Raw genomic sequence first — 22,902 nt, 5'->3', positions numbered from 1 at the left:
GTCATACCAGGACACCTGATGTAGGTACAGGCACACACACACACACACACACACACACACACACAATAATAATAATAATAATAATAATAATAATAATAATAATAATAATAATAATAATAATAAAGGTTGGGGTCACCCCCCACTTTCAAGGCACTCCATGGACAGTACAGAATCCCACTGAGGGAGGGGTTTGAGGAAAAATTCTGGGGCAGCCTAAAAAGTGAGTATTGGGGCCGCCATTCTGTGTCATAGGGATTCCTTTCCACTATTTTTTCACCCCTAAAACATTAGGTGTGTAAGATCCTCTTGCCTACTACAAGCCAATGGGTGCCCGGGAAAGGCTGGTAGAGGGAGAACAGCTGGGTGGTGACTTTGCTTCCCTGGATTACTGAGTCCAAGCTCGCGTGAGAAGCGCAGCGACCCCAGCCCAGAGGTCACAGGACAGGAAGGCCAGTGGCGCCATTGGACTGACTCTGTTCCCCACAAATTGGGTATGGGCCGAAGTTCGCGCTGCTTCATCTAGGGGGTGGGGATGAATGGCAGGCTTGCAGATCTCACCTCTAAGGGTCACCTTAGGCAAGCTGCAAGCCCGGGTGACTCCGCTTGCAGCTCCCTGTAGGCTCCCGGGGCTTGTTAGTGTTTTGCATACATATTGAAGCAGGCAACACAGAGAAGTCGGGCGGCGAGTGCAGAACTATCTACGTTTGGTGGAGGAAGGGTGGAGGGAGGATCCACGCGAGACAGCAGGAGGGGGTCTGGGGCCACAAAGGGTGATGCTTGGCACGCACACAGGTTCCCGAGGCTAGCGTGCGTAAGCCTGCTCCATCCTCTGGGGGCAGAGGTCGGGCTGCCTGTCTCCGCCCCACCTGGCTGGGGACAAGGTGCCCGGGAGTTGCGTGAGAAGAGCCTGGAGGCCCGCGCAGCCACCCAGCTACCCAACTCACAACCGGGCGCGGGTCCCAAGTGCTGTCACGCTAGCTGGGGGAGGGGAGCCGTGGGTGAGGCTCTTAAAGGGCCAGCTCTCCTGGGGCGTTGGGGTGGGGTTTGAGAGATAGAAGTAGTCTAAGTTTTGCAAGGGCGCGACAAGACAGTGCCAGCGGTGCAAAGGGCCGGGTTTGCGTGCGATGCTCGGCTTCTGCCTGAGAGCAAAGGCCTGAACAGCGTGTGTCCACATTTTTAGTGGCAGGACACGCAGCACCACCCGGCACGCCTAGCTGGCTGTTTTGCAGGCGCTCTCTGGCCCTGAAGGGTGCTCCCAGAGTGAGATTAGTATAAGAACACCTGAACTTGCGTGTCTAACTCAACCTGTTCCTAACTAACACCTTCACCTGCCCTCCCCTGTGAGCTCCGGAGCCCAGAAAGAACATTGCTATCTGCTCTGTGACCAAGACCAGAAAAAGCAACAACAACAACACTACTTCATCCACCCCCTCACCTCCCACTCTAGTTACATGCCACCCTCATGCATTGTGCAAATATTCGCCAAGCTCCTACTACACTGGACGCTGGTGATTGATGCAGAGGTGAAAAGGATTAACTATACTCCTTTGACGGAGCTTTACCCGCTGCTGTGGGGGAGACAGGTGATAAGTAACAAAACATAGAGACAGGCACACAGGGGACAGTTTACAACTGCAAATGAGGTGGTCAGGGGAGTGCTCTCTGAGATAGCATTGAACAGAGGCAAGAGTGTCCAGTCGAGCCTCCCAGGTATCTCCCTGGAGGATGCTCCTGGGAAGAGAACCCACCTCATAGGCACAGCGCTTCCAGATGTTCTAGTTGTGAGTAGAGGTTGTGGTGTTCTCCAGCCGTGTCTACCTATTCAAGAAGTAACCCACCGAGGAAGATGAGAGTCAGTAGTGTGGATGATGTCTAACCTGAGCTAACCTCAGGCTTCTGTGCTGGAGGTAGATTGGAGGGCAGGAACACTTCTGTCCGTTTTGACATCCGTGAAGTGGGGTACACATCCACACTCTCATCCAGACCCCTATTGATCCCCAGAGAATGGATTCACCCTTCGCTTTTTGATTCTTCCAACTTCTTCTTCCCCACTGTGCCTCTCAGAATGTGAAATCCTTTCTGTCACCATGTCTGCTGAAATCCCTTAGGTATCTGAAGATAGGAACCAGAGCCTCTTGCAGAATCTACCAGGTCTGCCCATCGAGGGATCTAGTAATTTCAGTTCTGAGTCTAAATAAAACATGACTTCCCGGACTGGAGAGATAGCTCAGTGGTTAAGAGCACTGACTGCTCTTCTGAAGGTCCTGAGTTCAAATCCCATGCAACCACGTGGTGGCTCACAACCACCCATAATGAGATCTGACGCCCTTTTCTGGTGTGTCTGAAGACAGCTACACTGTACTTACATTATTAATAAATAAATCTTTTTTAAAACAACAACAACAATAACAACAACAAAAAACATGGCTTCCCCCTTGTATTCCTTCCTGGATCCTTGCCACAGCAAGTTAGATTTCACTTGGTGTCACTCTTCCTCTGCTTTCCATTGTCCCTACCACTGCCTTAGCTCCAGAGAGTGAAGCACACAGGAGGTGAGGCGCGCCTTCTTAGCATCTTTGCAGCCATTCTCAGGACACCCGACCCTTACAATCTTCCTCTTCTTCCTCTATGTCCCAGAACAGAAAATATGCATGTGGAAACTTAATCAGAAATACAGGTCCCTATGAGATAGAAATGATTGTCAAACCACATTACAGGTGGGGTACACAGCAGTAGAAGTATTGAGCTCCAACTATGCAATGATAAGAGTTAGGTGAGCCGGGCGTGGTGGCGCAGGCCTTAATCCCAGCACTCAGGAGGGCAGAGGCAGGAGGATTTCTGAGTTCAAGGCCAGCCTGGTCTACAAAGTGAATTCCAGGACAGTCAGGGCTATACAGAGAAATCCTGTCTCAAAAAACCAAAAAAAAAAAAAAAAAAGAGTTAGGTGAGAAGGGCTGGGCATGATGCTACATATCTATAACTCTGAAGCAAGAGGATTTTCATGAGTTCAAGGTCAGCCTAGGCTACATAGTAACAGTGGACTAGTCAGGATTACACAGCAGATATAGCAAAATCCGGGAAAAAAAAAAAACCCTAAAAATAAAATACATTTTAAAAAGGGAGGAAGAGAGGACAAAGGGGAGAGAGAGAGAGAGAGAGAGAGAGAGAGAGAGAGAGAGAGAGAGAGAGACTGGGTATCAGAACAAGCAAGCCACATAGGAGGTGAGGTGGGCCTTCTCAGCATCTTTACAGTCAGCCACTCACTGCATCTCTGGACATGGTACCCAGGTTGGAGCAAGAATTAGAGAATTGAAAGAGCTTATGTAGAACTAACTTCTGGCCGAGCAGTAGAAGCACTGCTGTGTAGATCCCTCTGCAGTCAGTCACTCTTCCTCCTGTTTCCATTGTCCCTATCAATGCCTTAGCTGCAGGGAGTGGAGGAAATCTGTATTTCACTGCCAGCCGAAGGCCCAGCTCTGAGACTTGCAGCCAGGAATGCAGGAAGCCCCACTGTTTTGCTCATGTTCTTTACCAAAAACTTTATTAGCTAATAAAACCAGTTCCTCTCTTTCTTCTCTGCTGGAGAGATGGATCCCAGGAAGGAAAGGCCCAGGGACCTCTGACAGATGAAATCTGAGCCTAAGACCCTGACCTCTTGCTTCCAGGCAATGGTTCTACCAGCTAAGGGAAGCCCTGGGCAACAGGCTCAGGCTCGAAGCAAAGGCCTTCATTTCCCTAGCCCCCGTGCACTGGGGTTATGGGGCTTATACTCACTGTCACCAAGACTTGTCTGGGCTAAGGGTCACAATGGAAGGAATGGGCCTCACTAATCCCTCACTAATTGACGGGCAGAAAGTTTGGAGACCTTGGCACAGAGCTAAACACCCAACAAAGGCCAAAGTTTATAAGCCTGTGCGTGAGAAGCTCTTTGGCGTCACTCGTAACTGATACCAGGAGCACATTAGGAGGGAAGTAGAGAACTTGCTAGTCAACCTGGCAGAGAAAGAGCTGGGGGGGGGGGGGGGGAGAGGGTCAGTACTGCTGAGGGCTAGATAGTGAAAGCCAGGAAACAAGCAATACCCTACAAAAATGCCCTTCTCCACAAGGAAGACAGGAGCCACACCCCAAGGAAAGCCTGAGGAGAGCCCAGAGATGTTACCAAATCCAGAGGAAACTAAGGCAGAGGATGTAAGGACTCTGGAGAGCTTAGAATAAATGTGAGGAACTTGGGGGAAGATATTGCTGGCATGGTGGGAGACATTGTAGTCTAAAGAGGGAGAAGAAGCCAAATCTCTAAGATAAAATGATTTGGGTTCCATGAAAAGAAGGAGGAGGAGGAGGAGGAAAAGGAAGAAGAAGAGGAGGAGGAGGAAGAGGAAGGAGGAGGAGAAAGAACATGTCCAAAGAAGGATAACCCCAGAGGAGGTGGCTTGGAGTCACATGCTGGAGGAGTTGGTTGACTAGAGAAATGGAGGTGCCTTATCACCAGTGCTTCATGATGGTGAGGTATAAACAAGCATCTATAATGGAAAACAATGCACTTTCTTGAGAGCAGAGGAGTGGCTGGAAGGAGGGGTTGTGTATTCTGGGTAATGGGCACAACACATGACAATGCAGAGGCAGCAGCTGGAGGAATCCTGTGATGTCTCCTCTGGCAGGTGGGAAAGTTACACTAAGTGGAAGATGATGGTGTGGGAAACCAGGATCACACGCTGAGGTGAGGAAACTTGTTTTAAATGCCATGAGAAGTTAACAGGCAGCTCTGAGGGGAATCTAGCATGCAGTTTTACAAAGTTCACTTAGGTGGTAGCATGGAGCACTCTTTGGAGAGCCGTGAATCTCAACCACACTTGAAATTCAGGAGAATGAAATGCTCATTGTGTCCGCTCTGCCAGCACACTTCACAGCCGTACCAATCAGACAGCAGAAATAGAAAACCCTTTTTTGGACAGGAAGTACAGCCTGACAATCTGATTTTAATTCCCAAGACAGTCTCCTGTTGCTCAGGATGGCTTGACACTCTCTATGTAACCAAAGATGACCTTGAACGGTGGGTCCTGCCTCCATCTCTCAAGCTTGGGGTAACAGGCTTACGTGTGGTTTTATGCAGTGCTGGAGACAGAACCTTCATGCCTGCCAGGAAAACTCTCTACCAAGTGAGCTATATCCACAACCCTAAATAAAAATTTTGAGTAACCCAACCAGTACTTCCTTACCCTTCCACAGCCTCAACCCTGCCTTACCCACCTTCTCTGGAGAGTGAATTCCTCTAGCTCTTCACTCACAGTAACTTTCTGATTTGCTCTCTCCTCTGCCATGCCCTATATCTGACTTAGGGTCAACCACTTACCATCTCCAGGTCTCCGTTGAGTCAAGTGAGAAGTGAGGCTCAGCTAGTGGTAGCAGCTGGCGGAGAGGTGTCCCGTGTTAACTGGTAGGAGATCCTGGGCTTAGTAGGTGTTCAGAGAACACTAACTATTCTTATTCATCTATATGACCAGAGCAGAATATTCCCTAAGAAGAGCTGTCACCAAGCTCTTGTGAAGGTTCATATACCTGCTTGTGAGTACTAATTAATTTATCAAACCTTTTTCTGAGTGTGTGCTGTGTCCTGGTCCCAGTATTAGAGACTAAAGGTATGGAGAAAAGTTGAAGTTGTGTCAACCTCTTTCTGAGCCAACTTTCCATTCTTTTTTTTTTTTTTTTTAAGATTTATTTATTTATTATATGTAAGTGCTATCTTCAGACACACCAGAAGAGGGCATCTGATCTCATTATAGATGGTTGTGAGCCACCATGTGGTTGCTGGGATTTGAACTCAGGACCTCTAGAAGAGCAGTCAGTGCTCTTAACCACTGAGCCATCTCACCGGCCCCAACTTTCCATTCTTACAACATATGCTTGAGTTTATCAGCATAGAGAAGGAAAGAATTTACATGCTCACAGTTTTAGAAATTCAAATCCACAGTCAGAATGCCCTATTGTTTTGGACCTGAGGAGGGGAGAGTATGGCAGAGCAAAGTTACTCACCCTAAAACTAGGAGGTAAAAAGAAAAAAAAGATTGGAGATCTAGGGTCGCACAATCCCCTTCAAAGGTGGTCTTTTGGTGACCTAATCCTCCAACAGTGGCACACTTCAAAGTGTTCACCCCTTCCTAATAGCATCGATCGAGGAATCCAACCTCAAACATATGGGTCTTTGGAGAGCACTCAAATATCTCAAAGCACAACAAACTTCAAGCTACACACAGTCCTGAAGGAAGGCAGGTGATGAACAGGACTAAGAATTCAGAGGCCCTGGCTAGTTTGGTGGTAACTGGGAAGGGTATTTAACAAGGAGTTGGGTCAGAAAGGCAGGGTGGAGCTCAACCTACAAAGATTGTAGAAGTACCCCCCCCCCCCTTGCTGTGTGGTGCTTAGCACAGTGTTGGATGCAGCCCTTTACCTCTAAATTCAGATCCCTTGAACCAATGCAAAGAGTTAGGTGTGGACTGGGGAGACATCTCAGTGGATAAAAGTGTTTGTCACACAAGTGTGAATACCTAAGTTCAGATCCCAGAAACGCACGCAAAGCTAGACTCTGCAGCAGGTGTCTAATTCCTGAGCTCCTACTGCTGATGAGTGTTGGAGTCAGAAAAATTCTGGAAGCTCAAGGGTCAGAGGTCCAGTCGTGAGCAGTGGTGAATAACAATAGACCTTGTCTCATAAAAGATGGAGACTGAGAACTGAAACCTGAGCTGGACTCTGACCTATGGCAAAGACATGCCCACATTCATGCACATGAATACTCACACAGCATACACACAGAAACACTTTTAAATAAATTTTAGAAATGCATTTTATAGGCTGGGAATGGTGGCGTTTACCTGTAACCCAAACACTGAGGGGGAGGAGACAGATGGCTCCTTGAAGCTCACTGCCATCCCGTCTAGCCAAAACCACTGACTTTCAGGGTCACTGAGAGACTCCCTCAGAAAATAAAGGTAGGGCTAGGTGCACACCTTTAGTCCCAGTACTCAGAAGGTGGAGACAGACAGATCTCCATGACTTGGATGACAACCAGGACCGCATAGTGAGACCTTTTCTCCAAAACAACAACAACAACACTAACAAAACCCAAGAAACAACTATTCCTTGACTGGAAGACTCAGCATTAATTGCCACATGGCAGCTCACACCCATCTGTAGCTCCAGTTCCAGGGAATCTGATAGCCTCTGCAGGCCTCCATGCACACACGGCACACATGTGGTACACATACATACATGCAAGCAAAACATCCATATGCATAAAATAAAATTTAAAGATCTGAAGGATTGTTCAATGGCTCAGAGCACTAGTTATTCTTCCAGAGGACCCAGGTTCAATTCCCAGAACCTATATGAAGGCTCTAAATCAGCAATAATTCTAGTCCCAGAGGATTTAACATCCTCTCTGGTCTCCAGACTTATATGCAGGCAAAATACTCATATACATTGTACTGGCTGGGTTTGTGTGTCAACTTGACACAGGCTAGAGTCCCAGTTAAGGAAATGCCTCCAGAAGATCCAGCTGTAGCACATATTCCCAATGTGGTCAATAGGGGAGGACACAGCCCAGTGTAGGTGGTGCCAACCCTGGGCTGGTAGTCCTGGGCTCTATAAGAAAGCAGGCTGACCAAGCCAGGGGAGCTCTCCAGTAAGCAGCACCCCTCATGGCCTCTGCATCAGCTCCTGCCTCCAGGTTCCAGCCCTGCTTGAGTTCCTGTCCTGACTTCCTCCAATGATGGATTGTGATCAGGAAGTGTAAGCCAAATAAACCCTTTCCTACCAAACTTGCTTTTCAGTCATGGTGTTTCATCACAGCAATTAAACCCTGACTAAGACACACATAAAATTTTTCAATATTTGAAAACAATTTTTTAAATAATAAAGGTTGCTGGATGTGATAGGCCACACCTTTAATCTCAGCGCTTGAGAAATAGAGGTAATTGAATCTCTGTGGGTTCGAGTCTAGCCTAGACTACATTGTGAATTCAGAATACCCAGGATTATGTAGAGAGACCCTGTCTCAACGTGGTGGAGCCAGGCATAGTGGCATAAACCTTTAATCTCAGCATTTAAAAGAAAGAAGCAGACAGAGCTGTTCATTAAGGCCAACCTGGTCTATATGGCAACTTTTGGGCCAGCCAGATATGCAGTAAGACTCTGTCTCAAAAACTAAATAAAATTAACATGTAAAAGTTGGGGCTGGGGGCTGGAGAAATGACTCAGCAGTTAAGAGCACTGACTGCTTTTCCAGAGATCCTGAGTTCAATTCCCAGAAACCACATGGTGGCTCACAACCATCTGTAATGTGGGATCTGATGCCCTCTTCTGATGTGTCTGATGAGAGTGACAGTATACTCACATACATAAAATAAATAAATCTTCTTTAAAAAAAATTGTGGCTAGAGAGCTGCCTCAGCAGTTAGAGAGTGTTTACTGCTTCTGCCGACAGGGCCCACACGAATGTCACAGGGTTCTGCAACTCCAGTTCCAGAGGATGTGGACTCTGAGAGTTCCTGAATGCAATATAGTGTGCACACACTTGTGCCAGCAAGTGCATATAACACAGCATAAATAATAAAGGAAGATATTTTTCAAAAGTCAGGCCAAATTAAGCCATACAATTAGAAATCAACATTGTAGCTACTTTGGGGGGTCAAGGGAGACACACAGGGGATTCTGGGGTCTGGTGACATTCTGCCTCCTGACGCAGAAGTCACCAGGTCAGGTTGTCAGGTTTGTAAAGATGCACTGAAGCCAGGCATTAGAGCTATGTGCCTATAATTCTAGTATTCGTGGGCAGGAGGCTTTTGCGTTCTAGGCTAGCCTGGACTAGATTGTAGAGAGCAAAGTAAGCCCCGGGTGAGCAAAGTCCTGAGTGAATGTGTGGTATGGATGTGGTGCAGCCATGCCGAGCACCCCAGAGCCTCAGGCCCACGGGGAACATGGCAAAGCCTTCTCCCCTGAGCTGAGACTCAGAGGCAAAGCCTTTTCTTCTGATCCGTGTGTAGATATTGATGGTGTGTGCAAAAAATGTCCATCATAGCTTTCTCCCTCTAGATATTTACAATACGAAGACTCCTCCCCTACAGAAACTACTGCTACTGAGATTAGCTAAACCTGTCTCCTTGATCTAGCTGTGTACCATAAACTCCACCTCCTTGTTTAACTCTACATGATAACCCCGTGTCCTTGTTCAGCTACTGCAAAATCCCATCTCTCCATTCAACTCTATATAGTGAACACACTGAACTTCTAGGGTCCTCCAGTTTCTCCATTTGAGAGCCCAACTCTCCTGTGCTTGCTCTCTCTGTATCTCTGTCTGTCTGTCTGTCTGTCTGTCTGCCTCTGTCTCTGTCTGTCTCTCTCTCCCTCCCTCCCTTTCTCCCTTCCTTCCTCCTCTCTCTGTTTGTCTCCCCCTTCCCCACCTCCCCTGTGTGTGTGCGTGTGCGTGTGTGTATGTGTATGTGTGTCTGTCTGTCTGTGTGGTGTCTTCTGTCTGTCTTTCTTCACTCCCTTGCTTCCCCAGTCATATTCAAAATCCTAAAGTTATACATGGACACTGCATTATATATATAGCGAGACCGTCTCAAAGCAAAACAAAACAAAACAATTCACTGAGCTAGCCATGATATGTGCACTTTTCTTTATTGTAGGATTTTGTTTTTGAAACATACTCTCATGTAACCCAGGCTGGTCTCAAACTCCCTATGTATCTGGGAATGAACTTGAACTTCTAATCTTCCTGGATGCCCCTCCCAAGTGCTAGGCTTATAGGCATGTGTCACCATGCTCCATTGACAAGATGCTAAGGATCAAACCAGGTCCTGGTGCATGGTGGATAAGTTCTCTACCAACTGAGCTACAACCCTGCCCTCTTGTAGTTTACTTTTTAAAAACAAAAGCTATCTGTCATAGATAAGTGTCCAAATATTTATATATGCTCCCCACTTCCTGGGTGTAGCCTGTGCTCAGTGACTTCTTTCAAAGGATGCTGAATGGAAAGAGGGGAGATGACTTAAAATGGATGAAGTTACTTCTCAGCCTAACACTGTTTATTCTGGAGAGACTTGCCAGGCTCTGTTCGGCCAACCAAAGTCACAAAGACAATGCTTAGTCACATTAGAATCATTTTACCTTTCAGATCCTTTTACCAACAACCCCCAACCACAGGCTTGCCAGAAGAAAACCCCAGACCAATTCTAGCAGAGAGATATACTGTAAACACTTGGCCCAGGCTCCTGAGAATTAACAAAATCATCAAAACCAAGGGTAGCCTGAGAAGCCTGCCATAGCCAAGAGTTTAGAGTCTAAAGATCACCTGGAATCCCAAAGGAGATCCTGAAACAAATAGAACATTAAATAAAACTGAATGACATCTAGGAGCTGGACAGATGGCTCAGTGGTTAAGAGCACTGACTGCTCTTTTAGAGGACCCTAGTTCCCCAGCCCCACCCACATCCTGGCTCATTACCGCCTATATTCCAGTCTCAAGGGAATTTGATGCCCCCTTCTGGCCCCCGTGGGTGCTGCACCCATGTGGTCCACAAACATGCATGAAGGCAAAACATTCACACAGGCTTATAATAAGATAAAAATAATTTTTATTTGTTTAACTTTGTATTGGTTCTTTATGAATTTCACATCATGCACCCCAATCCCACCCATCTCCTTGTTCTCTTGTACCCACCCTATGCCCTTCCACTTCCTCCCAAAAGAAAAAAGAAATCTTGTTGTGGAAGTTGTAGTGAGTCATTGGTCTGGTTCGAGGCCTCTGGCTTCTGCTACACCATCAGTACTGGACCTCACCGAGACTCCTCTCAGATACCCTGCTGTTGCTCTGTGTCATAGTGATTCTGCAGATTTGGACCTGTAGAAGCAATCCCTTCATGTGCTCCGGCAGTTCATAGATGAGGTAGATGTTGGCGTGGGCCAATCCAAAGTCCTGGATGTGGGCCTGGGAGGTATCTGCGCTGGTCAGCCTGGCAGCAATCCTGTACCCACACCACTGGGGCAAGCTCTCCAACACTGCTCTGGCTAGCTCATCCAATGCTGCAGCCAGCAAGAGGCAAAGCCACCTCTCCCACTCTCATGACCTCAGGGCCAACTCTCCCACCTGCCATAGGTGGTGAGGAACAAGGGGCAAAGAAGGGCATCTCTCCCTCATCCATACCACTGCATGACCGATGAGTCTCAGGGCTAGATCTCCTACATTCACACCCTTGGGGCTGGCTCACCCACAACTCCCAAAACCAGGGTCATCTCTACTGTGCTCCGTGGGTCCAGGGGCTGCTCTTCTGAGTACTGAATCTGGTGAAGGGCAGGGACCCCTCTCCTGATCTCACCCTCCAGGCTAGCTCTCCCACAATACCTAGGCAAGGGATGGGGCCAGTTCGGCACAGCCCTCAGACATCAACATGGATGATTCTCGGTGGCAGTTGAGACCAGGGACATTCACCTGGCCTTGGGTGGTAACAGACCTTGCTGCTACAGGGCCACTGTGGCAGCATAGGCCAGGATGTCACCATGGCTTTGGTGGCATCACATCCGGCTGTTCCTCACTACCTTTGAGTCTCCAGTTCTGCCTCCCTTCATTGTACACACATCCTTCTGCTTCTCTTTCTCTTCCATTTCCCCATCACTCGCTTGCTCCCTGGGGCCTCTGGATATCTGGGATTGCCTCACGAGTAGTCTCAGGAGTGCTATACCCTACCCGGGCTAACTACCACCAGATGGAGATTGTCTTGGGTGTGGTCGGTCTTGCCTGGGCCTTTGAGGCACCAGACTGGTAGTCATCTTGGACTCATGCTCTGCCCTGGTCATGTGGCACCAGGTGGATTGTTTGGTTTGTTGTGGCTTTTTTTCAAAGCACATCTGGGTGTATAAAGTGACACATACCTTTAATTTTTTTAAGACATCTGTAGCTAAAGGGATATATAGTGACACACATACATTTAATCCCAGCACTCTGGAGGCAGAGACAGCAGATCTCTGTGAACTGGAGGCCAGCCTGGTCTCCATAGTGAATTCAGATCAGCCAAGGGTACATAGGCAGATTCTGCCTCAAAAAAAATGGAGGAGAGGCACCTAAAGAGAATAAGCCATAAACTTTACTCAATAAGAAAGAAGAAAACGAATTTGTATAAAAGCTAGCCTAATTTTTCAGGTTGACTCTTTGAGCAAGTGGAACCCAGTAAGTCAGTGCTCCTTCCGTCCTAGCTGCCTTCAAAACAGCTTTGTGACTCTGTAGGATTCTTCCTCCTTAACACTTGCAGAAGTTAATCCTGAAGCTTTGTGTGTGTGTGTGTGTGTGTGTGTGTGTGTGTGTGTGTGTGTATACAGAGTTTCTCTCTGTAATCCTGGAACTCCATCTGTAGACCAAGCTGGCCTTGAACTCACAGAAATCCACCTCTGCCTCCTGAGTGCCCACCACCTGGCTGCCGCCACCACTGCAACCACTGACATCACCCGATATCTTAAAATTGTGTTTATCTATTGTGTGTGAGACAGAAAGAGAGGTAGGTCAAGAAAGTACACATTTGTTAAGATGTACATGTGCCAAGGCACACGTGGAGATCAGAGGACAACTCTTTCCGCCACGTGAGTCCTGAGGATCCAACTCAGGTCATCAGGCTTGGTGCAGGCACCTTTACTCACTGAGCCATCTCAACCGTCCCAAATGTAGGCTTTAAAAAAAAAAAAAGAACCATTTGAAAGAAGGTTGTAGGCATCATGAAACTTCACGCCTAAAGTACACAGCATTCATCTCCTAAGAACAAGAATATCTTCCTACATGTGGTTTCAATGAGAATGGCCCCCATAGCTCATACATTTGAGTGTTTGGTCCCTCATTAGTGGAACTGCTTGGGAAGAATTAGGAGGTGTGGCCTTGTTGGAGGATGTGTGTCACTGGGGGTGGGCTTTGAGGTTTCAAAACCCCATACCAGGCCCAATCTTGATCTCTCTCTGCCTTAATGAACTAACTCTCTGAAACTGTAACCAAACTCACAATAAATGTTTCATTTTATAAGAGTTGCCTTGGTCATGGTATCTCCTTACAGAACCAGAACAGGAACTATGATATCATGTAAGTACAACTGTATGTCACATCTGAGAAATTTGGTGTTCATTTGAAAACGTCATTTGATCTCCATGTCCATGTCCAGACCATGTCCTTGAGTCCCCAGTTATCTCTCCAAAAATGCCTTCTGTAGCTTTAAAAGTTGCTTTTTGTTAAAAATAGAATCCAATCAAGTTCACATATTGCATTTGGTTTTTTTTTTTTTTTTTTTTTTAAGGCTCTTATGATGTAACCCTGGCTGTCCTGGAATTTACTATGTAGATTATGTTGGCCTTGAACTCATAGAAATCCAGCTGCCTTTGCCTCCCAAATGCTGGGATTAGAGATGTGTGCCACCATACCCAACCCTGCATTTGCTTTTAATTCTTTTGTTTCTTTGTCCTGGAACTTTTCTGGTTTATTTGGATTTTTTTCTCCTCCAATAGTGTTGATCAGAAGAGTCCAAGCAAATTGTCATAAAGAGCAATCCATGCTATGAATATTCTTTCTTAAAATTTTTTTCTTTACTTTTATTTTATGTACATTGGTGTTTGGGGGTTTTTTGTTTTTGTTTGTTTGTTTGTTGTTGTTTTCAAGACAGGGTTTCTCTGTGTGGCCCTGGCTGTCCTGGAACTCACTCTGTAGACCAGACTGGCCTTGGACTCAGAAATCTGCCTGCCTCTGCCTCCCAAGTGCTGGGATACATTGGTGTTTTGACTGCACATTTTTCTGTGTGAGGGTGTCAGGTCCCCTGGAACGGGAATTACAGACAGTTGTGAGTTGGCATGTGGGTGGTGGGAATTGAACCCTCTAGAAGAGCAGTCAGTGCTCTTTCCCTCTCTTTCCGGCCCCCATGAGTTGTCTTTATTGGCTTTTAATTCCTTACCATCTTCCACAGGAGGGAGGGTGCAGAGAGAGCCTCCCTTTAGAATACAAAATTCTAAAGAACATAAAAGTTGGGAGAGGAGTCAAGACATAGTTCAGTGACAGAGTCCTCATCAAGCATGTTTGTGGATGTAGATTCAGTTACATGCACATGCACACACACACACACACACACACACACACACACATACACATGGGTGTGGGGTGTGATGAGATAGCTACAACATAGGTGTGATGGTTAATCTCCAGTGTCATCTTGATGGGATTTAGAATCACCTAGAAGATGGTCCTCGGGGTGTACCTTTCCTGAAAGGTTAACTGAGGATGGAAAGCCCAGCCTGAGTGTGGGCTATACCATCCCTAGGCTGCAGTTCTCTCTCTCTCTCTCTCTCTCTCTCTCTCTCCTTCCTGACTGTAGATGCCATGTGACCAGCTAACTGCAGATGCCATGTGACCAGCCACCTCACATTCCTGCTGTTGCAACTCCTCTGCCACAATAAACTATACCCCAAAAGCATGAGCCAAAATAGCCCTCCCTCCCTCCTTTCCTTCCTTCCTTCCTTCCTTCCTTCCTTCCTTCCTTCCTCCCTCCCTCCCTCCCTCCCTTCCATACTTCCTTCCTTCCTTCTCTTGCTTTTGTCAGGTAGATTGTTAATTCCAGAAAAGTCACAAGTACAATGCCCCTCCCTATCTGCCTCCGTGGAGAGCATGAGCTTCCCTGGTTGGCCTGGGGGCTAGAAGAAGTTATATCTGTTCATCCGCCTAATTTTTACTCCCTGAACCCTGCCTTGTCTTTGAAAGAAGTATATTCTTTCAAAGAAATATACCCTGGCCCCTAAAATGTCATATTTTTTTATCTCCATGAATATTTATCTCCATGGACCCCAAGCCACTTCTGATCCCAAGTGGAAGGTGGAGCTGAGGAGCCATGGCTTGAAGCCAAGAATTGATTGGTATCCAGCTTTGTGCGGTATCCAGCTTTGATATCAAGTGACCTGGGCACCTGGGCCAGTCCAGAGGGGGTGGTGTTATAAAGGGCCCCTCGTCGAAACCCAGAAGTCCCAGACTGACTCCCACAAGTCTGCCAGTCTCCAGCCCCTGCCCTTCAGGTATGTCTGTGTGTCTTTCCAGATCATGAGACTGGATTCTATTTCCTAAATGCTATTATGATGGAGAAATGGGGACCCTGTGGGAAGTGAAGGCAATCTGAGAGGTCTAAGGTTTTGCTTCTTACTTCTCAGCCAGACCTTTGCACCTCCGTGTGTATGTTTGTGTGTATGTGTCTGTCTGTCTGTCTGTCTGTCTGTCTGTCTGAACACCACAGCTTATGTGTGCAGCTCAGAGACAACTTTCAGGAATCAGTTCTTTCTTTCCACCACATCAATTCCAGGGATCAAACACAAGTCATCAGGCCTGCCAGCAAGTGCTTTAACCACTGAGCCATCTCAGTAGCACATTATCTTTAATTAAACAGTTTCAACCAGGCTTTTTCTAAGGACAGTTGCCGGAGTAGAGGGGTAGGGAAAGAATGCCCATCTGGCGTTGGGCAGCCCTGGACCTGGCCATAGCCCACTTCAGCCTCTAAGCATAGAGGTAAATGAAGACTCACTTCTGGAGGAGGTACCCCTGCTGGGTGTTGTTAGAGTGTTACAGAGAAAGGAGGATGTCACAGGTCATTGATATCATCCCAGAAATAGTGGCTTTCTGTCGCTTGGGCAAGGAGGTATCTTCTGTTCCTTGGGTGTGTGGAGGGTACCACCAATGTGTTGGACCCTCTGGCAGAAAGTGCTGCAAACACTCTGTTCCTGTGGCTGTTGAGGGGCTGCCTCTAGCGTCATGGTTTGGGAGTGGTTACTTGCATCCACGCCAGTCTCAGAATTGGAAATGAGAGACGTAGACAGAACAGCCTGGGATGGAAATCCAGACACTAGAGTTGTAAATGCAAGGCTCCTTCCCAGCCCTTGGCTTTGGGATGGGGTAAGGGCAAATCCCTGAAAGAACAAGACACACGACAGGTATATTCACTTTTCAGATGTGTGGCTGAAAGCCAAGCACAGGATGTATGTCAGCGCCTACTGAATGAGTGAGCGAAAGAATAAACGGATTCGCTCAGAATCCATCCTCAACCACTCCATCTTTCCATTTCCCCTGCAGTGGTACAGATGGCGTTCTCCCAGTACATCTCCTTAGCTCCAGAGCTGCTACTAGCCACTGCCATCTTCTGTTTAGTGTTCTGGATGGTCAGAGCCAAAAGGACCCAGGTTCCCAAAGGTCTGAAGAATCCACCGGGACCCTGGGGCTTGCCCTTCATTGGGCACATTCTGACCCTGGGGAAGAACCCACACCTGTCACTGACACGGCTGAGTCAGCAGTATGGGGACGTGCTGCAGATCCGCATCGGCTCCACTCCTGTGGTGGTGCTGAGCGGCCTGAACACCATCAAGCAGGCCCTGGTGAGGCAGGGAGATGACTTCAAGGGCCGGCCAGACCTCTACAGCTTCACACTTATCACTAACGGCAAGAGCATGACTTTCAACCCAGACTCTGGACCTGTGTGGGCTGCCCGCCGGCGCCTGGCCCAGGATGCCCTGAAGAGCTTCTCCATAGCCTCAGACCCGACATCAGCATCCTCTTGCTACTTGGAGGAGCACGTGAGTAAGGAGGCTAACCATCTAATCGACAAACTCCAGAAGGTGATGTCAGAGGTTGGCCACTTCGAACCAGTCAACCAGGTGGTGGAATCGGTGGCTAACGTCATTGGTGCCATGTGCTTTGGGAAGAACTTCCCCCGGAAGAGCGAGGAGATGCTGAACATCGTGAGGAACAGCAGGGACTTTGTGGAGAATGTCACCTCAGGGAAAGCAGTGGACTTCTTCCCGGTCCTGCGCTACCTGCCCAACCCGGCCCTCAAGAGGTTTAAGACCTTCAATGATAACTTTGTGCTATTTCTGCAGAAAACAGTCCAGGAGCACTACCAAGACTTCAACAAGGTGAGACTGGGAGGCAGGCTGTAACCCACACCACCGCCAGAGAACGCCCTCTGGAGTCCTACTCCCAGGTACTCAGAGTGTCATGTGCAGCCGAGGCCCCTTAGCAACCGTATGACCTGAAGCCTTTCCTTCTTCCTTACAGCTCGCCTCTGGGGACTGTTTCAAGCCCCAGAAAGTGGAGGCATGTGACGGAGCCTGGGCGAGCTTTGCAATGATGGGGGTTGGGGGGAAGGGTTTCACTAATTTAAAGGCAATTTATTGTTCTGCAGGAAAATGAACCAGAACAAAGGCTAAGTAAGCTCCAGCTTCGTGTCACTTTTCTTCCCTGTGTTCACCCTACCTCTTCCTCCTCCGAAACCTGAGCCCTGGGGTTATGGGAAGGAAGGGTTAGGGGTACATGAGATGACTACACTCTATTTAGGGCTGATGCTAGTTCAAAAATCTGAGCTCCAGCCCAGGGCTTGGAGGCCAAAGCAGTTCCCAGGCCCCCAGGACATATCAAGTGGGATGGGCAAGATTGGGCATTTGGCCCTGGAAGTGCCAAAGTTACCCTGAACTTATGTCCTCCTAGAACAGTGTCCAGGACATCACAAGTGCCCTGTTTAAGCACAGCGAGAACTACAAAGACAATGGCGGTCTCATCCCTGAGGAGAAGATTGTCAACATTGTCAATGACATCTTTGGAGCTGGTAGGAGCCACATTTTTGCCCCTCCATCCACCAACTGCTATTCACCCATATACAACCTATCAGCTCACTCATCAACCACATCAGGTGACACAGAACAGACTCCTGCCCTAAGATCAAGGTGTGACCTCATGCTGTACCACCAACTCCTAGGAGTAACTCAACTAAGTGCTCTCCTTTGGAGATCCGGATTTACCCACAGGGAAATTGTAAGAGTTCTATACCTAGAAGTCCAGGCTTCTAATCCCAGCTACTGACTGAGAAACAAGTGTCTACTGGGTTTTGCTTGTTTTGGTTTCTGATTTGGTTGGTTTTGACTTATTACATTTGCGACTAGGTCTCACCTCTGTATCCCAGGCTGGCCTTCTCCTGCCTCTGAGTCCTTCCCTCAGGGTAGACAGGATGGGAGCCAGAGAGAGAGAGAGACAGACAGACAGACAGACAGACAGAGAAAGCTTGCTCCATTTATGCTAGTGCTTGGTAAAAACAAACAAACAAACAAACAAAAACCAAAGAGTTTTCCTTCTGTCCATTTTCTTTTCCCCTTCACCCTCCTCCCTGATGCCCAGGTTTTGACACAGTCACCACAGCCATCACCTGGAGCATTCTGCTACTTGTGACACAGCCCAAGGTGCAGAGGAAGATCCACGAGGAGCTGGGTATGTATTGTACCCAACCCTAGAGTCAGAGAAGCCTTGAGGCTCTGGGTCACTTGCCCCACAAATACATGTCTATGTGCCCACTATGGGTAAGCTCTAGGCATATGGCATGCCCCACTTATCCAGATACGTTGTTGGGTGGGGGGGGAGACTGTGGGGGTCTCAGAAACGTGAGTAAACAGTACAACATAGACAGAGTGATACTAGTACAAAAGGGACCCAAGTGCACGCAGCAGGCAGAGCATCCCATGAGGTCTGCTTGTGCTTTACAGACACGGTGGTTGGCAGGGATCGGCAACCACGGCTTTCTGACAGACCCCAGTTGCCATATCTGGAGGCCTTCATCCTGGAGATCTACCGATACACATCCTTTGTCCCCTTAACCATCCCCCACAGGTAATGACCCTGTTCTGTGCCCCTCAAGTTTTCATATTTTCCTCTACCCAACTTCCCAGCTCTGGTCCCAACTCAGGCTCCATCCCATTCCTGAAGCGTGTCTTAGCTCCTGATCTCAGTCTCTGGTCTACCCCATCCAGTCCGGTCCCCCATGGCCCCAGCTGTCACTCCCTCACCTCCACTTGTATATAATCCCTATGGACACCTTCTTCAGCCAGGCCCTCCTCACTGTCCTTTACAAGGGTAACCCAGTCGCCTGCCAGCTTTGCTCGAGCTTGACCTTCTGCCCGGAAAGACTTCTAACCAAACATCTGGCTCCCAAAGTCTACTCTAGCCCAACACCAGTCCTGACTCACGCACTCTTCCATGTGAGCTCCTTTGGGCTCACTAATCCTCCGATGACTTGTAGAGCTTTCAGGCCCATGTTCCCTGATTGTAAGAGCAAACATTTAGCTCAGCTCATACCCGAGTCTAGTTGTTTCTTGTACAAAAAGCTGGAGATTCCTCAGGGCAAGCCCCACCTGCTCATTTCTTAGGTTCAGACTGCCCCGGTGCACCGCTGAGCACAAGACAGTCTACTAAACAAATGTTGAAGAGCAGGATCCCAAAAAAGGAAGGGCAATTGCCCCATATTCCCTGACCCTCACATGATCTCCCAGTACTGGGTTTGGAGACTGTGGTAGTCAGACACTGGGATGGAGTGGAGGAAGGAACAAGCCACATCTCAGCTTTTTCAAGCCCTGATAGACATAGCTGTCTTCTTTCCTCAGCACAACGAGGGACACCTCACTGAATGGCTTCCACATTCCCAAGGAGCGCTGTATCTTCATAAACCAGTGGCAGGTCAACCATGATGAGTGAGTACATAGCCCTCAGGGGCAAAAGGCACACTCTGCAGTAGGAAGGCTGTCTGTCTGTCCCTTCAGGAAGGGGCGCGCTCAGCAATAGGAAGGCTGTCTGTCTGTCTCTTGAGAAAGTGCTTATAAAAGGAATGCCTTGTTGCTAGATAGCCTATTTTAAGTGACAAAATTTAGACCCTGTTTCACAAACTTCAGTGTACAGAACTTAACTAGGTGTGTGATTTGGGTGGCAAATGCCTGTTATCCAGCCTACTGAGGAGGAGACTGAGGCAGGGGAATTACAAAGAGTTCAAGGCCAGTGTGGGCTTCTTGATGAGTTTTAGGCTAGCATAGGTTCCATACCTGTTGAAAGACAGAGAGAGAGAGAGAGAGAGAGAGAGAGAGAGAGAGAGAGAGAGAGAGGTAGAGGGAGGAAAGAAGGAAGAAAGGAAAGAAGGAAGAAAGGAAAGGAAGGGGGAATTAACTAAGAACTTTCCTCATGCCCCAAGGTTCCAGTCTGATAGATAACAAGGATACCCCAAATGATTTATGGGAATTGTCTAATGACCTCCTTGGGAAAGTCCACTCTAAACTGTAGATAGGAGATCCCTCCAAACCAGGACATACTGAATATGAGAACACCATCTGTATTTGTATTGTCAACTTTCAGTCAGAAGAAAAATGAGCATAGGCTGAGCATGCAGTGAGCTACTGTGCTGCTGGCCTGGTGGAAAGGGAAGGGGGAGAAACATGTCTTCCTTCTTCCAGTAGCTCGCTGGTAGTGTATGTGATGTGGAAGGCCCTCACCAAAAAAACAAACAAACAAACAACAACAACAACAACAAAACAAAAAAAAACCGCTGGGCGTTGGCGGCACACGCCTTTAATCCCAGCACTTGGGAGGCAGAGGCAGGCGGATTTCTGAGTTCGAGGCCAACCTGGTTTACAGAGTAAGTTCCAGGACAGCCAGGGCTACACAGAGAAACCCTGTCTCAAAAAAGCAAAAGCAAAAACAAACAAACAACAACAACAACAAAAAAGGGAACTAAACGCGTATTAAAACCGCTACCTTGGACCATGGAAATGACTCATTAGGTAAAGGATGCCATGCCTAACACCCCAAGCCCAGTCCCCAGGCCCCACATACAAGGAGAGAACTGAATTTTTCAAGTTATCCTCTGTCCTCCACATGTGCACACAAGTAAATAAATAAAAATATAATTTAAAAATTAAAAAACAATCACAATCCACTATCTTTTTTAACTTCTCTAATATATTATATCCCAACTGCAGTTCCCCCTCCCTCTTCTTCCCCATCTTTCCCCCACCTCCCTTCTCCCACAGATCCCCTCCCCCAAAATCCACTATTTTTAAAGTTGATCATTTTAGATAGAATCTTATTTTTTAAAAAAAAAAAAATCATTAGTATGGCTGGAGGTGCAGCTCTTTGGTAGAGTACTCACCTACCATGCCCGAGGCCCTGGGTTCCATCTGAACCACCGGGTGTGGTATCACATGCTTGGAATCCCAGCCCTTGGGAGGTAGAGGCAGAAGGGTCAGAGTTTCATACAAGGTGACCCTGGGGTGACGAATGGCGTCCAAGGCCAACTTTAGGTGCATGAGACCCAGTCTCAAACCTAACACAAAAGGAACACAAAGAAAAGGAAATGAAGAGAAAGGTTGGCACCCTCCCCACAGAGCCCACAAGCTCAGGTCCCATCTGTTCCTCCTGCAGGAAGCAGTGGAAGGACCCCTTTGTGTTCCGCCCAGAGCGGTTTCTCACCAATAACAACTCGGCCATCGACAAGAGCCAGAGCGAGAAGGTGATGCTCTTCGGCTTGGGAAAGCGCAGGTGCATTGGGGAGATCCCGGCCAAGTGGGAAGTCTTCCTCTTCTTAGCCATCCTGCTGCAGCGGCTGGAGTTCAGTGTGCCACCGGGTGTGAAGGTGGACCTGACACCCAACTACGGGCTGACCATGAAGCCTGGGACCTGTGAACACGTCCAGGCATGGCCACGCTTTTCCAAGTGAAGACTGTCCAAGCATCAGTGGGGCCGTCATTCTCGTTTCTTTTCCTTTCTTTTTAAATAACAGCCCCCCCTTTTTTTTTTGAGATACAATTCTTTCCCCATTTAATTCATCTGCAATCAATTTTACAATAGTGTCTGTCATGTTCACCCCATAACCCATACCCACTATGATTTATGATTTAAGATTCTTCCTACCCTGTCTTGCTTGCCGCACCTCATGCTAATCTAGTTTTTGACTCAATAGATTTGCCCACTCTGGATGTTTTTATATAAATCCAATGAATTAAGGTCTGTGACTGGCTCTTTTCATTTAGCACAGTTCTTTCCGGGTTCATTTATGTTGTCGTGTAGGTTCATAGGCCTTGCTTTCTTGAATCCTGGGACTCAAAACAGGCCTCAAGTCTGTTTTCTCATAGTCATGGTGGGCGCTTAGTTCACTGCTTTTTCCTCGTGCTGTTCTTCTAGGAGTTATGTCTTTGGACACTTGAAAGGGACAGAGAGGAAGGAATGCAGCCTGTGATGGATAGGTAGCTCCTATGTCCTATCCTCAAGTAGAAGGTGTGACTTCCCATGGTCTTCAGATGTATTCGAATTCACTGGACAGTGAAAATAGGGACCTGGGGGGATGACTCTAGGTAAAAGCAATTGCTGTGCAAGCATGATGACCTAAGTTCGAATCCCAAGCACCCATGTAAAACAGAGACATAGCCATACCTGCCTGTAAACCCAAAGCTATGGGGCAGAGATAAGTAGATCCCGGGAAGCTTACTAGCTACCCTAGCCACACAGCTAGCTCCAGAGTCAGTGAGAAACCCTGTCTTAGAGGAACAAGGCAGAGAATGATAGAGGAAGAAACCTCACACTCTCCTCTGGGCTCTGAATGCTTGTGCATGAGTTGGGCACGCACACTCCAACATGTGCACATGCACACACACACACACACACACACACACACACACACACACACATACACACACACACCACATGAAGAAAAGGTAGAAATACACTTCATAGAACAGAAGATAATTGGAAGCCATGCCTCTGATGAGAGGTTAATGCCAAGGGCATGTAAAGACCTTCAATAATTCAAAGATACCCCAGTTTATGGTGGACAAGGAACTAGAGTCAACTGTTCTCTTAAAAAGATATACAGGGGCCAGAGAGATGACTCTGTGGTTAAGAGCACTGACTGCTCTTTCACAGGCCCCAGGTTCAATTCCCAGCAACCAAATGGTGGCTCACAACTGTCTATAATTCTGGTTCCAAGGGATGTGATGTCCTCTTCTGACCTCCAGAGGTACCAGGCAGGTATATGACACACAGGTATACATGAC

General features: G+C 47.7%; 1 protein-coding gene across 1 annotated transcript; it reads left to right on the top strand.

Moving 5' to 3' along the window:
• The first annotated feature begins 14,995 nt into the window (after nucleotides 1–14,995).
• Nucleotides 14,996–21,855, top strand: LOC110328034 (cytochrome P450 1A2). Its single transcript, XM_021207384.2, has 7 exons — nucleotides 14,996–15,078; nucleotides 16,124–16,959; nucleotides 17,531–17,648; nucleotides 18,215–18,304; nucleotides 18,577–18,700; nucleotides 19,471–19,557; nucleotides 21,275–21,855. Exons 2-7 carry the CDS (start codon nucleotides 16,132–16,134, stop codon nucleotides 21,567–21,569), a joined length of 1,542 nt encoding a protein of 513 aa, XP_021063043.1. The 5' UTR covers nucleotides 14,996–15,078; nucleotides 16,124–16,131; the 3' UTR covers nucleotides 21,570–21,855.
• The last annotated feature ends 1,047 nt before the right edge of the window (nucleotides 21,856–22,902 follow it).

The sequence above is a fragment of the Mus pahari genome, chromosome 10 (genome assembly GCF_900095145.1).
Source record: "Mus pahari chromosome 10, PAHARI_EIJ_v1.1, whole genome shotgun sequence".
NCBI classification, from domain to species: domain Eukaryota; kingdom Metazoa; phylum Chordata; class Mammalia; order Rodentia; family Muridae; genus Mus; species Mus pahari.
Note: the sequence above shows the minus strand (reverse complement) of the source record. Positions and strands in the feature narration are given on the sequence as shown.

Coding starts and splice junctions, on each gene's coding strand:
- LOC110328034 (XM_021207384.2), top strand. CDS start 16,132: ATGGCGTTCTCCCAGTACATCTCCTTAGCTCCAGAGCTGCTACTAGCC. Junction 16,960..17,530: donor ACTACCAAGACTTCAACAAG/GTGAGACTGGGA, acceptor ATGTCCTCCTAG/AACAGTGTCCAGGACATCAC. Junction 18,701..19,470: donor CCCTTAACCATCCCCCACAG/GTAATGACCCTG, acceptor TTCTTTCCTCAG/CACAACGAGGGACACCTCAC.